Source organism: Mesoplodon densirostris, chromosome 12 (assembly GCF_025265405.1).
Source record: "Mesoplodon densirostris isolate mMesDen1 chromosome 12, mMesDen1 primary haplotype, whole genome shotgun sequence".
NCBI classification, from domain to species: domain Eukaryota; kingdom Metazoa; phylum Chordata; class Mammalia; order Artiodactyla; family Ziphiidae; genus Mesoplodon; species Mesoplodon densirostris.
The window spans coordinates 64,760,747-64,778,729 of record NC_082672.1 but is presented as its reverse complement, the minus strand read 5'-3'; the positions used below and the strand labels follow the sequence as shown (position 1 = coordinate 64,778,729).

General features: G+C 34.0%; 1 protein-coding gene across 4 annotated transcripts in view; it reads right to left on the bottom strand.

The window, feature by feature from the left end:
* Positions 1 to 17,983, bottom strand: part of EPHA7 (EPH receptor A7) — a 165,187-nt gene that overhangs the window by 19,993 nt on the left and 127,211 nt on the right. For 2 of the 4 annotated variants that reach the window (XM_060115322.1, XM_060115323.1), the window contains exons 6-9: positions 10,299 to 10,423; positions 7,089 to 7,272; positions 1,722 to 1,830; positions 1,022 to 1,077 (exon numbers count right to left, since the gene is read on the bottom strand). In XM_060115322.1, coding sequence (XP_059971305.1) covers positions 1,022 to 1,077; positions 1,722 to 1,830; positions 7,089 to 7,272; positions 10,299 to 10,423 — 474 coding nt within the window. The remainder of the gene's footprint in view (positions 1 to 1,021; positions 1,078 to 1,721; positions 1,831 to 7,088; positions 7,273 to 10,298; positions 10,424 to 17,983) is intronic. The other 2 variants (XM_060115324.1, XM_060115325.1) reach the window with 1 other exon arrangement.

The following is a 17,983-nucleotide window of genomic DNA, read 5'->3' as shown; positions in this document are numbered from 1 at the left end:
AATTTGTGTTTTTTCAACCACACATTTCCCTGATTGATGCTTACATACTCCTGTGACTTTAGAAGGGGTATATGACAATATCTTCTTAGATACTGATATAAGAGTTTGATAAATAACACAAAAATAGATGTAATTCTTATGCTATTTACAGGAAATTTATCTCCCCATGAGAAATTTTCATAAAGATTATGGTTACTAAGAAAAATAATAAATAAAATTATTTTTCAATATTTTCAAGGATTAAAAATAGGAATAATGGGTTTGGATAAGAGCATCATCAATTATCAGAACTAAAATCATTTCCCTGTTAGGATTTTACTTTGACTGCAAGAAGTCAACATTTACTTGCATGGCTCTCAGTTTTTCACTTGCCATCTACATGCAACAATGATAAGATTAATGCAGTTGGGCATCTATTTTCTTTGGTTCCCTGAGCTTTCTTCTGATATTATTTCTAAAATGAACTTTTAAGAATCAGGTAGCCCAGATCCACAGGAAAACATCAGAGGATTGAATCCTATTATTATACTATTTACATCCCTTGAAATATCATCTGTGATGGACATTTTACAGTAGATGGAGAGAAAGAGGCTCCTTAGCTTAGCCTTTCATTATATCATCACTCATTGGGTAGAAAAAGAAGGGCCTATCCTTCTAACTTGAAATGAATTCCTGAACTCCAACATGGGCACATGCAACATTTAATCAATCATTATTAGAATGATATGAAACACTTGGGCAAAGTTTGAAAAAGGAACATTTGTGACATAAAAGCTACTGAATATCCTTGCAGTTATATTAAAATTTCTTATGAGAGATTACATGTTTGAATATATTTTTAAAAAATTCACATCATATGATCTTCATTCTGCATATCTTATTCAAATGTTTTAAAGTAACATTTTGAGCTCATGATATATTTTCAAGCCTGATACCTTAGGAATTTATTCATGCCAATATTAACAACCAGGTTTCTGTATTAATTGGGGTAAATAATAATAAAGAAAAGCCAAACACTTACAATGAAAGTAAAGCTCTTCATCCCCTTCTTGGTCAGCTTTGCTATAACCACAGTGCCTGGAAAAAAATCAGTTTTTTGATGATTATTCTCAACCAATAATCTCACTTTATATATTTAAAATTCAGTATCATATACCTTAATTACTTAACAACATGCTAGTTAGAGCTATAAACAAAATACGTAAACTTTCTGTCCATAGTTCTGAACTCAATAATAATATAGCAGTTCACATGATTTTAAAAAAGCAGAGAATATAAAGTCTTTGTGTGAGACATTGTGGAAGGGACATATTTCATAGATTTAGATTTATCAATGAGTGAATATTTGCTTATATTTTTTCTGAAAAAACAACAACAACAGATTTTAAATGGTTTCCACAAACCATTAACTAAGAGTAAATCTTTCCCCAGGTGTCTTCTATATTTATTACAAAAATCTAACACTGAAAACAGCTAATAAAAAGTCACCCAATAGCAATTACAATACTCATTCCTCTTAAACTAAAGGCAATGATCAAGCTCATACTACATTCTGACCTTGGGAGAATGGAAATTTTTTGACCTTCAATGTTTCATATGAGACAACAAATGTCTTCATTTCCTATTTAACATTCTAAACTAAACAATAAGTAATAGGCTGACATAATTCTGAAAAGTCAACACATTTTATGTTAGAGATTAGAACAAATCTTGTCTTCTACCTTCTTCCAATGATGAATCCAAAGACCATGAAAACCAAAATGATGGTCCCGGCCACTGCAACCACGGCAATTATAATAACAGGGTTCTGTTCACTGGAGACTGCCGTAGCTATAAACAGAAAAAAAAAAAAAAAAAGCTCAAGAAAACACTCAATATCTTGCAAGCACTTGAGAGAGGTTAAACAAAATCTTATAAACAAGACAGCTATGCTATTAAATTCACCTTTAATTTAAATGCATTCTATTGTAATATAAATTTAAATAAACATTTATTTTTGCATTTTAAATAAGTGGTAAGGACAATACTTTCATCTATTTTATATTCTTCAGCTAGAAAAGATCCCTACAAAATGCCTTATTAAATGGTTATCTCCTGCTTAATTGTTGGAAACTTAGTTATAAATCAAGAGATAAAGATCTTTCATCTACAATTGCTATGAAATCCCTATTTTTCCCTCAGTGAGGTATTTGATCCCTCTGTGTCTGTTTTCCTGGTGTGTAAAAAAGGAACCCAAATACATACTCTCAGCATTTTTCAAAGCACCTTAAATGATATATCTCTCATATCATCAATATAGAATAAAATTCATCATGTAATCATAGTAAATCATTATGAATTTATAATCCACCTTAATTAAGGAAAACAAAGAGAATTACTGGTATTAATTTGACAAAGTAGGCAATATACACATTTGAGAGTTTAAGAGCTAGGCTATTTATGAAAGGGCTAACTTTCTGCAAGCACTGTTAAAAACATTTTTGCATTATCTAATTGTAGTCTCTTCCTGTACAATGCTAAGTGATTCTTCTACGCTTATTAAGGCAAGCCCAGCTGAACATTTCTGAGAGTCTCTTTGGGAACAGTATATGTTTATATGTCCTTTAAAGTAGCCTCTGGGCTTCCCTGGTGGCGCAGTGGTTGAGAGTCCGCCTGCCGATGCAGGGGACACGGGTTCATGCCCCGGTCTGGGAGGATCCCACATGCCACGGAGCGGCTGGGCCCGTGAGCCATGGCCACTGAGCCTGCGCGTCCGGAGTCTGTGCTCCACAATGGGAGAGGCCACAACAGTGAGAGGCCCGCGTACCGCAAAAAGAAAAAAAAAAAAAAAAGCAGCCTCTAATTCTGATTCTTCATCGAGTCACACGGCCTTTTTCCAAATTAGTGAAGTTTTACTTATCTGGCAATTCACAACTGTCACATTTTCCCCAGAGCATTATATTTTCAATACCAGTATAGACTTCATAAAATAATCAAAAGAATGCAACACAATGAAAATATATATTCCAATCGCTGATGCAGTTGCAAATTGATAATAATATAATATCAAACTAACATAGTTTGCTTATTTCTGAAAAAATCAACAGCTGTAATCTTTAAGGTAGGATGGAAAATACTACTCCTTCTTGGTGTGGCAAGGGACTCACTCTCCAGAGCAGTAAATTTTATGTAGGCAGAGTGTGTCTTGCCCCAACAGGAAGCATACATTTTTCTGATTGGCCTTTCTCTAGTTTATCTACGTCTCCCTCCTTTGACAACTCATCTCTTAATTTTGCATACCTATGCTAACTATAGATAGCTCTTACGTTGAAAAACAGTAAATATAGCTCTGGTGTATTGGTTTCTGAAAAGAGGTATTATACACACTCCGTAATTCAGCACCTGCTGATTTGCTCCCTGAGGGAATGAAACAAGGGAAAAAGAAAAAGAAGAAAAAGAAAGCAACTTTACAGCTTTAATTTCTGAATTACAGCCTATTATGATTAAACAGAGAAAAGATGCCTTCAAGTATTTTTCTTGGTTTGGTTGTTTTTTGTTTTTATCTGTCTTTTAGTATATATTAAGAGAAGAAAAAGAATGGAGTAGTTTTGTTCATGGGAAAGGAAAAAATTAAACACGTTATGTGTAGAAATTGTTTTCATTCAATCTGTCCCATGGGTCTAATTTTTTGCTTGTCTTAGGCTCTGTTCTGCTCATACCGTCAGAAACAGAACTCCAATGAGAAAACTGAACTCAGGTGAATGATGAATTAGAGTTTGTGAATATTTACTTACATGTTTTTATATATATTCAGGGTCACACTTTAATCTTAACATAGTCAAAATTTATGGTTCATATTTTCATCTAATTCATGGATAATACATTTTAAAAGTAATTTGTATGTGTCATAATCACTACACTATGATTTAAAAATTGTGAAAACAGTAGCATTGGCTCTGTGCAGAAGCGGATATTTGGATGTATGTGCGATGGAATAATCTGAGTTCTCTTTCCAAACAGTGCTCAGGTAGCTTCTCTTTGGTGGCATCTTCCTTCTTGCCCTCCTTCCTAGCACAGAGGATCACTGTTTACTGACACTCTGATAGCACTGGGCCATGCACTCTACCAGTGCTCAATTGTATGGTCAGAACTTGTGTACAAGTTTCTCTCTTTCACTAACTGGGAGCATCAATTGTGTCATGTGTTTCTGTACATCCCTAATTCTTAGCACAGTAACGTGTGCTAAATCAGTAGTTCTTAAAAGGTGTCTGGGAAACCCTAAGGGTTCCTCAGGAACATTCCAGGGAATCTGCAAGGTCAACACTATTTTCATTTAATGTTATTTGCCTTTTTCACTCTCACATGCTTACAGGTGCACAGTTGAGTTTCCCAAGAACTTACATGAGAGGGGATAATATCACTCTGATGGCTAATGAAATGTGTGTTGTGTATACTTGTGTTTAAAAAATTTCTCAGTTTTAATTTCTAAAGTGGTGAACATAAATAAATATAACCCAAATAGTCAAAATCTATTTGGGGATCTTCAATAGTTTTTAATAGCTTGTAAGGGTTCCTGTGACCAAAAGGCTTGAGAATGGTTGTCCTAAATAAGAAAAGCTGACATTCAAGACTGTCTGTGTTCTAGGCACTGTATTTGGCACTTTGTGTACATTACCTTATTTAACCCTCACACTACTCTGAGAGTTGGGTACTGCTATCCTAGCAACTTTTTTTTTTTTTTTTTTGCGGTATGTGTGCCTCTCACTGTTGTGGCCTCTTCCGCTGTGGAGCACAGGCTCCGGACGTGCAGGCTCAGCGGCCATGGCTCACGGGCCCAGCCGCTCCACGGCATGTGGGATCTTCCTGGACTGGGGCACGAACCCGTGTCCCCTGCATCAGCTGGCGGGCTCTCAACCACTGAGCCACCAGGGAAGCCCTATCCTAGCAACTTTTGCACAGAGAAGTAGCTCATCCAAAGTCACACAAATGGACATGGCAGAGCTGAAATGTGAAACCAGGAATATATCTATTAGCTCTAACTGATCCTGATAATCTGTTTTTTTCATGACTGTGAGGTATTCATTTCTTGCTTACTTACTGACTGCCTTCTATGCCTCAAGCACTATATTAGGCACTGGCAAGACTAAAGTAAGAAAAGGAGATATGGATTGTTCTTTCATCAACTTTACCTTCCAGTGGAGAGAATATTCTGATCATAAAAAAATCACCAAATCCTTTCTAATGCAAAATTCATTTTTAACATTAATTTCATGTGCTCATTCATATTCTACTACTTCATCTCAATTTCTCTGAGGGTTAGTTACTTCATTTTTAAATAATGAAAATAATATCTATGAACCTCAGCACTAATAAATAATAGTTTGACCCAATATTCTTAATTTACGAAGTCAGGAAAATGTACAAACTCATTTTTGAAAGTTTTCAAACCTAAACTTTTAACTGATAAATAAAGTTTGGGTAAGTATAGCTGATTGATGGTTCTTTAAGTTTGAACTATTTATTAGAATATGGAAAAAACAGAGTTTGTTTTATTATATTAAAAATTACAAAGTAAAATATCAAGAGATCAGTCTAAATGAAAAACTACTGCAACACATTTAACAGAAGACCACTCAAATGTTTAAATGTTGAAATATTAGTGTAAAACACTGTAATTTTTCGGGGCCATTGAACTTAGATATTCTCAGTTTTAATCTTACACACTCCATTTAAAAAAGATGACAAAGAATAATGGCAATGTTTATCACATCATATTATGTGAAATCTTTTTCAATTGATGATTTTTGTGTCTATAATTCTATATAGACGATTTATATTTCAAATTTATTTCAACATATGTTTTATTATTTGAGGCTCTGAGAGTTACTGCTTAATTTAAAAATATAACAAAATATTTTGAAAAAAGACTACTGTTAGCAGACTTAATAAGCATTAGCTAATGCAAAAGAATTTACCAATTTATTCTACCTTTTAAAAGAGCTAGAAAAATATTCTCCCAAAGTCAAAATAACTCTTTGATCAAAATTGTATTGATTTAATTTATTTAAAAAATTTTCTATTAAAAATTGAGAAAAGAAAATCATATAATATTTTTTAGCTACTATTTGTGTAGAATTCCACAGGAACACTAGATTGGTAAGGAGAGGAGGAGGTAACAGCTTGGTGAACCTTGAGCCTGAGTAATATCGAGAGAAATCAAAAACTTCCAAAACACAGAAACACACCCTGAGGCTTCAACCTAGCTGAATAACAACCAGCAGAGGTACTCAAGCTGTTCTAAACTTGCACTCTGACAATAGACTGGGACGTGAATCCTAAGATACATCTGCTTATTTGTGATACACTATAGACACATGTATTTTTGTTATGTTCCTATGCTGCCTTATAAAACACAAAGTGATAAAGGGGATTCGAGATATTGCTAATGTTCTATTTTTAAGCTGAGTGGTAGATACAGAGATATTCAATTAATTATTCTTCTTAGTATTTCACATATACTTTAAATATGTCATTTAGTATGTTGGAAATATTTCATAAAAATGAAAAAGGATGACAAAAATAAAAAGAATGACAAGGTCTAAGATCTTCTTCTTGAATGGCAAGTTTTGAAATCATTGCTAAAAGGTAAGTAGCTTGAATTAACCATGATTATTATAAACCACCTTTCTCTGGCCCACCCTGGTGTATATCCTGACTTCATTTGGGAGTTTTCCTGGCTTCATTTGGCTTCATTTTGGGGGCAGCTTTGACAACTAGAGTAAGATTATTTTGGGGTGTACCAAAACAGTCTGTATCAATACACATTTGAACAAGTCCTGCTTCTGTTTCTGACTTCATCTTTTCAAAATAAACCCAGTTTGTATTAAAGAAACGAATTTAAGTCACAAGGGTATAACATCACAAAACAAAAGTAGAAATTTTAAATTATTATTCTGAATAACCTTTACAAAAAATATATATATACATATGCATAGACATTCACCTTTAAAAGTAAAAATCATCTTGAACTAAATCATCGCCCCCAGTACTAAAAAGAAAATATGCCAGAGTTATAGAGAGTAAGAATCCAAACCAAAGATGGTAATTACCTTCAAACATTTTACCTGTAGCTTCCTCTAGTGTAGCAACGTCAAGTCTGGGGCTGTAATTTCCATAACCAGCAGCAGTAAAAGCCCGAATCTGGAAAACATACACTGTTCCTGGCTTCAGGTTGTTAATGGAAGCCGAAGTGGACTTGGTTTTTAATGTCGAGTAGGTCCGCTCCCTTTGATCCTAGAAACAATACAGGGAATATTTAATTGTGATTGCAAACAGGCAATTTGACAGCCAATTCTTGCAATTTATTTCAATTTGCTGCATTGTTTTTATAAAGGCTATATTGTACCCTGTGGAATATTGGAACACTGAGTTGTTTCTCAGATAATATAAAATGTAAATGTGAGCACATGCCTTTGTTCTATAAATTTCAAAAAGAAATAATTTTTTTTAAAACATTTATGATGTTTTGAGCCTTTGCTTTGTTGGTAGAGGGCACAGTGGCAAGAACTATTTAGCCATAAATATAATCAAAGGTCCTTTTGACCAAAACATAAGTACACTTGTAAAATCTACAGTTTAGCAGGGGTCTTCACTTCGTAATGTGGTTCTCTTAATACTGTTCCTGAATGTTATTCAACAAGCAAAAAGCCACAGGCTAAAAATAAAGAAATCTATAAAATCAAGAAACTTAGCTAATACCACCAGGATAGTGACATATCAATTGTTTTCATTAAAAATTACATTTCTCAGGGGACATCCCTGGCGGTCCGGTGGTTAAGACTCTGTGCTTCCATTGCAGGGGGCACGGGTTCGATCCCTGGTCGTGCATGCCACACAGTGCAGCTAAAAAAAAAATGTATTTCTCACAGAATAAAACCAGTTTTACGGGCTTCCCTGGTGGCGCAGTGGTTGAGAGTCCGCCTGCCGATGCAGGGGACACGGGTTCGTGCCCCGATCCGGGAAGATCCCACGTGCCGCAGAGCGGCTGGGCCCCGTGAGCCATGGCCGCTGAGCCTGCGCGTCCGGAGCCTGTGCTCCGCAACGGGAGAGGCCACAACGGTGAGAGGCCCGCGTACCGCAAAAACAAAACAAAACAAAAAACCATTTCACAAAATAACATTTGAAGTTAAAACTTAATATAAAAGTTAATGTCAAATATAAAACTTAAATTATCATATAATTTATGATTTGGCAATATTTTAAACATCTCAGTTCAATTTCCCCATTTTTCAGATATGAAAACTGAGGCTTGTAGAGTTTAAAAGTGTGTTCATCATATTACATATGATGAGCTTAATAATGGAATAATTAAAAAATCAAGAATATAAAACACTCCATCAAAACAATAGTTAAATGAATAAAAATGTAAAGTTTAGTTGATATGATTCTAATGTGTTGTTTATGAAAAAAGTTATAAAAACTACTCATCAAAATATACAATTCTAGATGGGTTCTTACTTGTTCAATAATAAATACCTGTGCTCAACTGTGTCTAGAAATAAAACTATTCACTGAAATCTGAAAATGTTGGTTTGGTTGTTTGATTTACCTTCACGATGATATTTGCAAAAGTGTAAATAAATGTATACTTAAACTGGATTTAGTGAAGCTGACTTGTAATTGTCTTCATTATAATCACTTATAAAACTGAGAGTTGATATTATAAATATATATTTATCTCAAATAAAAGAACTAGTCATAACTGATATTAGAAGACATAATGATGTAAACATTAGACCACAGGCTTACATACATTATAAAGCAATAGTATTATTTGTAAGATTATTTTGTAATTTGTAAAATTCAGTGAATGTAGATACACTGTTTCTGTCATGTAAAATCGAAAAGTAACTATTTGAACAAATTTATTCCAGAGAAAGGATTTGCAAAATATTGTGTTGCATTGTAAGAAACTTTACTCTCACTTACCACCTAACTTATATTTTTAAAATGTATTTCATTGCTTTTGAAACCTGATGAAATTTCAGAAGGGACTTATAACTGTCAGAGTTCACTGGAAAACAGACATAACAAACCCAACAGTAAAAACAAGGATCCCCTTAGAAATACATTTGCTGAGACAAGAAATATATTCTCTGGTACAAAAATGAGGTATTTAAAATGTAACTTTGGCTATGGAAGTTATGCATTCATAAAGGAAATAATAAGTAAAAATATTGTAAACTCAATCTGAACGTTGAAACTAATCTTAAACTATCTGTTTTTCCATCAAAGTGAAAAAAAAGTGTCTATTGCCAAGGCACTGTATGCATTTAAATGATTCAATCAAGTCAATTCAGTCCCCAAATATTTCCAAAGCTTTATGTTTCCATTTTGAAATTCTGTCTAAATGGTTAAAATGGTTATGTATATTAGAGTACTTCAGCTAATTAAGTCAACAATAGTAACACTTATTATTATTATTACGATTAGTAATAATAATAGTTTCCATGTTTCAAACCTTGAATCAGGTCTTTCTGAGAGGTAGAGCCTAGAAAATAATTTGTGAACAGGGTCGTGTCTGTCTGTCTGTCTATCTTTCTCTAGATGGGTCAGAAATAAATGCACTCATACACTGAGATATGTCATTATTTACTAAAATTTAGCCCTTATAGGGGATTAAAGGGGCAGTACTTGAGTTTTAGCCATGCTATTTTTTTCATGGAGAGAAGGGTATAAAGAAGTAGTAGACATAATTAGTATAACATATATGAAATAAATTTCAGGAGGAATTTAAAGGGGTGAAATATTATCACCTGACTCTGAAGTTTGGAGAACACTACACATTTATTACAGAAAATATTCTTTTTTTTTTTCAAATTACAAAATTACTTGAGGTCACGTCATTATCACCGAAACCACATACATAAAATAAATCATCAAGGGCTCAAACAGACACCCTAAAAGAAACATTTTCAAAAACACAGAGGGGAAAAAAATACCACATTGGGTTCTGTGGTTTCTGTGGTACTAAACATCCTACATCTAATCATTAGGACATCAAAACTTGAATACCTAAACATACTAGTGGAATATTTTCATCTGTGTAACACAAAAACTTAATACACAGAAACTATCATTATAATAATGAACCAGAGATTCAGGGAGAGGGTTATTAAAAGTGGCTAAAATTAACTATCTATTTTGAAGTACCTCCAAATAGCTGTTATAATGACCAGCTTTAGTCGACAGTGCAGTAGGATGACACAAGACACACCGAGCATCGTACATGGTTGTACATAAGTGTTCTTAGCACTTACTTTCTCGTAATACTTGATTTCATATTCGGTGATGACTCCATTGGGATGCTCCGGTTCCTGCCAGGAAAGCTCCACACTCCGCTGCAGCACTCTCTCCTTCATTACTCCGCTCACTTGCGAGGGAGCTGTTTGGACAAGATGTGTCAATAAACAATGAGAAAATTCACTGGATGCCTCAAATCAAATGTCACAACTGATCAGTCCCATGCTGTGCCAGTTTCATTAAGGTAAAAGAAAGCACCTTTTCATAGCTCACAATTCAGAAGCTAATGAATATTCAAACAGGACCTTATTACTGTTCATAAACCTTAATAGAAATTTAAATTAAAGTGCAAACAGCAGAAGATAGCATTGTTCAAGTTAGTGAAAAATGGAAATGATGGGGCTGAGAATGACAATTAAGCAAAGGAATGCTAATTAAGGCTACAAAATATGATTTCTAAGTCCAAATATTTATTTCACATGCAACAGCAATACACTTCTTACAAGAAGCAAATAACTTAATACTGTGCCAGATAAAGTATATTAAATGGCTACTTTCATTTTCAATTAAAGGAATCAAACTTTTAAAGAAAGTTTTTACATTTCACGTGTGTGTCTGTGCATGTGTGTGCGTGTGGGTGTTTTACACTTCATTAGGTTAAGGTGCAAGAAAATGCTAAGGCTTCTGTTACTTAAACGTGTGTGATCACACATACACACACAGACTCTTCCACATGTAATTTATCCCTACGTAACCTAGGCTTCAAGCTTTGATAGAAGCAATTCAAGCTACAGTTTTGCTTTCTCTCTATATACAAATAATAACATGCTAGAGTTCTTTCATCCTAATTAGTGGCATATACTCTTTTTGGTAGCTAAGACTGTGGAATGTAGCAAACTAATTTGCTCTGTCTAATTTGTTCAGTGACGATTAACTAGTTATCTTCTCTGTCTAAATGAGTAGCTGCATTGGCTTGGCTGAATTTCAGTGGGGTCATTATGTTTCATGTATCATGCTCTAGCTCATTCTGTAAAATGTTTTCAGGCTGTTAATTTAATTTTCAGATGTCCAAAATTGTTAATAATCCTGCTGACAGGAAAGCAATTATATGGGTCTAAAGCTGTTTAAGCAAGCTTCTGATGTTTATCCCTTTGGCTTTATTTTGTTTCTTCTACTTCTTAATATTTTCTTATATCAATGTCTAGAAAAAACTTTTGTCACTGTTGTCTGGCTTGACGATTTTGAGGGAAGGACCTGGAAGATGCATGACTCCCATTTCCTCTCAGATTACTAACAAAAGCATAACGAGGGCGGATTAAGTGGAACAACTTTCCCTTTAGGGGCATGCAGCTGAAGTACTCAACAGACTGTGTTTACAGACTAAATGCGTTTCTGATATGTTTCCAATGAAGCCAATTTCTAATAAGGAATCTTATTTTTGCCACGACTTTTAAAACCTGGGTACATGCAGTGAAGAAGAACTTGTTTCTAAAGTAATTTATCTCTCCACCCATAACATTTTTAGCATCTCAGCCAAATGTGTGATTTAAGAAGCTGCATCCCCAAGCCATAGCCCTGGAAAACACATTCCCCAGCTAATGGTGAGATGAGAGTCTACTTAGGCAGTAATCTCTAATAGTCTAATTTACTTAACGCCATTCATAAAATCTGTATTTTAATTTTAATTAGTAAAAAACAGAATGCAGCACAGGTGAGAATACTGCAATAGTCAATACATAAATTACTCAGTAAGGCTGCTGGGTCTCCGATCAGCATTTACGGCATGAGGTGTGCCATTTGGAAACAGGTTAAATGGAAATAGGTGGGAGCACTAGTAGGTGCCAATCTCTAGGTCTTCTTTAAACAACACACATAGCTTAATGTGATTTTCAGTGTAAGTCAAACTATAAAACACTTTGCTTAGTTCCTATCCCTAAACAGCAAGATGAGAGATGAGACACTGAATTCTCCAAAATATGGCAGAGACTTGGGGTATAAATGTACCTCATTTAGTTCTAATATGTTGCAGCAAGATCTAAGTATAAAATGAGACATGATTTCTGCAAGTTACACATTAACATTAAACTCATTATCTCATCCTGGAAAAAGAACTTTTACCAGTAAAATGATGGTAATTGGGAAATGGGGGGAAAGATACCAAAAAACACATCTGAAATGTACAGTATTTTGAAGCCCATAACACAGCACTAGCAATGCAGTACTCTATGATGTATTTTCCCTCTTTTGTACAAAGAGCCATATCTGTCAGTGACTATACTCCTGATTTCCTGTGTATTTCTTATTTTTAAAAATTTATCCCTTGCTAATACTGTATCAAGCCACACGTTTAAAAGAGTCAGAAACAAGTACTAGCACATGACCCTTGAGAATAGATAAACTGCATGATAGGAAAAATCTTTCCCTACCTATGTCCTTCAAATACAGCACTTTGGTACATAAAAATTGATAATATTTTCCCTTGAGTTTCAATATCTCAGGCATAGAGAATATATAACTCATAAGATATACAGTTTATAAACAAAAATATCTCTAAGCTAATCAGATTCTAACAGTCATGATTTGCAGATAGTTATACATAAAAGTAAAATTGAAAGAAATATTAAAAAACATTGATTTCTATGGTTAATATATTTGATCTACTAAATTAATCCCACTGTAACAATTTCACTAAGAATATGCTCTTACACCAAAATATTCAATTAACTACAATCTGAAGTTCATTTTGAAAAGAATATGCATACAACTAATTGAATCACATACATATTTAACAACCCATAAGGTATTATGACATTTATAACTTTCATAATTATCAAAGTTAAATAAAATCTTTTGTAATTAGAATTAATGTGAAGCTAATAAACAGTAACCGACAATAGTAAATTCCCTGCATTGGAAAATGTAAGAAAACAAATTCAGAGAGGCAAGCTTTTAAACGTGAATTTGTAGTAGGGTTTCTAAAAAATGATTAACATTAATTTCTCACCTAAGTTTCTAGAAATATTCAGATATAAAAATTAATTTCAACTGAAGAAACAGATGGAACATTTTGCCCTTAAATATTTTCAAGAATTATTGGGGACATATCTGGAATCTATACAAATGACAGTGAAAGACGATCTTAGGAAATACAGAAATGGTTTCTGTGGTTTAAAGTGGTAAATCTCAACAGTATAAAAACAAAGTTGATGCAACAGAAAAGCAAAAGTCAAATAACAGGCTAAAATGTAAATTTGTGGGCTAGGATCGTTTAGTATGAGGCTTTGAACTAAAAAATAATCAGTAAGAATGGTGGGTTTATGTACAGACCTGAACCAGTCAACATTTTCGAGATTTTGAGCTTCAAGCACTCATGCATGATTTTTGATCTTAATCAATTTTTAATTGAAATCCAAGTACAAAAATTATATTTAAGTTACAAGATGAAATGTACTCATAAGGGCTCCATTCCCCCTCACCCTATGCCCCCCAAAATGTTAAGCTTACCTATATGTATGGAGACATTTCCTAGCACAAATTGAGGAAAAAGACAATTTTAAAACATAGTATAGTAAGCGAATGGCCCTCCAAACTCCATACTCTAATCTCTGGAATGTATGAATGTGCAACACAACAAGGCAAAAGGGACACTGCAGATGTAATTAAGGTGATAGACCTTACAATAAAAATATTATCTTGGACTTTTTCAAGCGGGCCCAATCTAATCACATCAGTCCTTACGAGCAGAGAGATTTCTCCAGCCAGGGCTAGACAGATGTTGCGAGAGGTGAAGCCAGAGAGATCTGAAGCATGAGAAGGAATCAACCTGCCACTGCTGGAGGAGTCATGTGGGGAACATAAGGTATGGGGGCAGCCTTTAAGGATCAAAGACATGCCCTAGGTGACAGAGGCAGAGAAATGGAGACCTCAATGCTACCAGCACAAAGGCCTGGAATTCTGACATCAATGAGGTTGGAAGTGGATCTTCCCCAGAGGCTCCAGATAAGAGCCCAGCCCATCTGACAACTTGACTTCAGCCCAAGACGCTGGCAATTGAGGCTCCAGCTGAGCCCCGCCGTGCCCAGACCTCTGACCCACAGAACTGGGAGATAAGAAATGAGTGTTTTTTGAAGTTTTTGTGGTAACTATTTATGGTAGCAGTAGAAAATTAATACATACAGTAAAGAAAGAATAGACTTACTGGAATTTTAACAAAGTCTATGAAAAAAGGTTAGTGATAGGATAGTTTAATAATGCGATATATTGAAATTTATGTTGAAATAACATGGAATCAAGGAATTTTGATCTTGATTAAGACTCAAAACACAATGCCTTATAGAAAAGAACTCTCCATCATACATTTGGAAGAATTTTTTTTGTGTGTGTGGTAATACTTCAATGGAGTTCATGAATTTGATTTTGGATTTTAAAAGTAATTTATTTATACTAGTCATTATTTTCACTACACAAATTCTCCCACTAAATTTCAACAAAGAATGGTGAGTGGAAAAATAATATTTGTATTTCTAAATAATACAATCAAGAAAGATAGGTCAACAAGTATGAAATGACCTTTTACCACACACCTCAAATTGTTACATCTATTGACACTTGTTAGATTTCCATTAGGTAAATACAAAAAGTGAAAATGAAGAAATCTTTAGATCACAATCAAATGCAAATCTGACAATTATAGAATAACAGACTTTTACTGAACACTTTTCTTGCTTTATAGTATGGAGTTCATTTTTGTCATCCTTTGAAATAACAAATGTGTGTATTATTAGGAGTTTAGGATTTTATAATACACAACTTTTAACCTTCTTACTCTTCCCCATAGGTGTTTCATTTTTGCACTACAGGACAAACGTATAAAAACACATGTAAATTTATTCCAATAACAAAAGAGTAGACCAAAAGTATACATGATCCAGTGGAGTATCATGTAACTTATCAATTCAATTTTTAGGGTATTTAGGAATATGTAAAAAGTTCTAACGTGATTTCACTAAACTTCAGTTTCCTGGCTGTGAACAAAAAAGGGTCAGTAATAATATCATGAGCAATAAATATAAAATTTTATCTAAAAATTAAAGCACAGGAATTAAGGGCAATTGAGTCTGCAGGAATTATGAGCAATCCATTTGCAATACGTACCTGTCAAATTGTTTTTGGTTGGAGAGAAACATGATTTGTGGCTAAAACAAACATAAATCTCATTCTATAATAAGCAGTTGAAAAAATCAGTGGGAAATGAATTGATCTTTCTCAAAATTAAATTATGCTTTTTGTATTGCCAGCTATCACCTACCAATTAGAATGATGATGTTTTATTCAAAAATGTAAAATACACAATATAATACATAAGACATATCACAGAATGGATTTCTAAATATATTTAAGAACAATTACTGAAAAGACAACTTGAATAAGAGCTAAAAAAGTAAGATCTGAAAGTTCTGTAACAAAAAATGAATGATATTGAACTGACAAAGCAGGAAAAAGAAAGCATCGTGATTGGGGTGCCAGTCAAGTATATACTGTGAGTAAAGTCAATATCGTTTCAGTAGGGTAATAACACTCCTCACAGAACAACAAATGTCACTACTCTGCTACTTGATCAACTAAGGATAGTGCTGTTCTTTAAAGCAACAGTCACAACATCTTTGCAAAAATGATCTGCTAATACAGCTTTCTGAAAATAAAGTTTCCTCTGTCATCATCAGATGATTAGTAACCAATTGTTTGGATGTTTAATTAATTACAAGAGGATTTCGCACTTCCTGGAAAGTCTATGTAAAGTGCTTTAAAGAGCAAAGAGCTGACGGTTGTGGAGAAAGCCACTGTGGCAATTGGTTCTAAAAAGATATCTGGACTCCTGCTCATTTCTGCTTAAGTACTGACTAAAATGTGAATTGATGAGGCCGTTAATTTGTAACTCCAGGTGCATTTGCATTTTCATAGAATTACAATGTAATTGTAACTATCGATGTAAATAAAATAGAATATTGTAAAAACAGTAGGTATAAATTAGGAAGCTGCCCAGAACTAGCTGTACTATTCACACCAGTCTTACCCACAGAGGAATAACTAAATGACAGTCCAGCAGGGTTAAGGAGCCCTTGATATTGAGTCATACATGTCACCTATCTTTTCAATCAACAGTTAATACTTTTTACTAGCTCAGTTCTACTCAACAAATGTTTGTTTGGCATTTACTCGATGCAGGGCATGGTGGCATTTCTATAGAAACTTACAGTTTGCTATAAGTAAATAAGTAAGTAAATAAATAAATACCTCCTTTCTTCCCTACTGCAACCGTGCAGGTAGGTAGTGTCGTTCTATTTATTGGTGGAAAAGCTAAGGGTTACAGAAATTAAGTAGCATCCACTCAGAAAGGGGCAGATTTTGGATTCAATCACGTTTTTCAAATTCTAATCCCTATTTTTTTCAACTATGCTGCAACAATTCTGGGTGCTGGCACTTCTTGAGAGCAGGCACTAGAAGCAGGAAAGCTAAGTCACACACTTAACATTTGTTGAGAATCCATGATGGGCCATAATGATGAAAAGACTCTTAGGGATCTACTCAATAAGTAGGAGTCCTAGAACCTGCAGATACCAGAAGAGGTCAATCTGAGCAGAGATTTTTAAAATTACTTTTTTTAAAATGGCAAATGCATACTATATGCAACAAAATTCAAACAGTACAAAAGAGAATATAGTGAAAAGGGAGACTTCCTCTGAACCTGGTTTCCATGTTACAAAGTTACCCTTCCCTAAAGCAACTACTTTTAGTAGTTTCTTTGGTATCCTCACAGAAAGAGTCTAGATATATATGAAAGTATGCATATTTTAAAAACAGGGATGATATTATTCTAATAGTTCAAAACCATGATGTTTTTCATTTGTCTTGTATTTTATAAATTGTATCATTCAACATATACATATCTGTATCACTCTTTAATCAGCTGTGTTGTATTCCATTCTGTGGAAGTACTACTGATATATTTGACCAGATGCTTATAAATAACTATAGTCCTCTCCTATTATCTTAAATAATAACAGAGCCAGGTTCAAGATTGGATCCATGATTTTCTCTCTAGTGGCCTCCACAAAAAAGTTACAACTCACTGAATCATTCTTCCTCTGCTTCGGCTAATACAGAATTATTTTATTATTTTTTCCCCCAAATCCTATTTCTCTTGCTGATAGTATTATACAATGTAATGTTTAATTATTTCATAGTTGTTTATCTCCTCAGCTATTCTGATGCTCCTTGAAGGCAGGACGTTTGGAGAAGCAGTAGACCCAAGGACTGAAGAGCATGGGCTCATGAGCTAGTCTACTGGGTGTGCACCTAGGTTCCAGCGTTTATTTGCAAATTGTGCAATCTTGAACAAGGAAACAAACTTCTTGAGCATCAGTTTTCTCAGCTTTAAAATAGCTTTAATCAGAGTGCATACTTCATAAATAGAATTGTTCTGGAAATCAGTATATAAATACATGTTAAATACTTAAAACCACTCTTGTGACATGGTAAGAAATACATATATATATATATATATATATATATGTATATTTATTATTATCCTATATTTAGTTTGTCTGTATTAGACTTACTGATGCCTGGGACTCATTCCAGAATACTCTGATCCTGAGATCAGATTCAAGCATCATTATTTTTCAAATGGTCCTTAGATGAA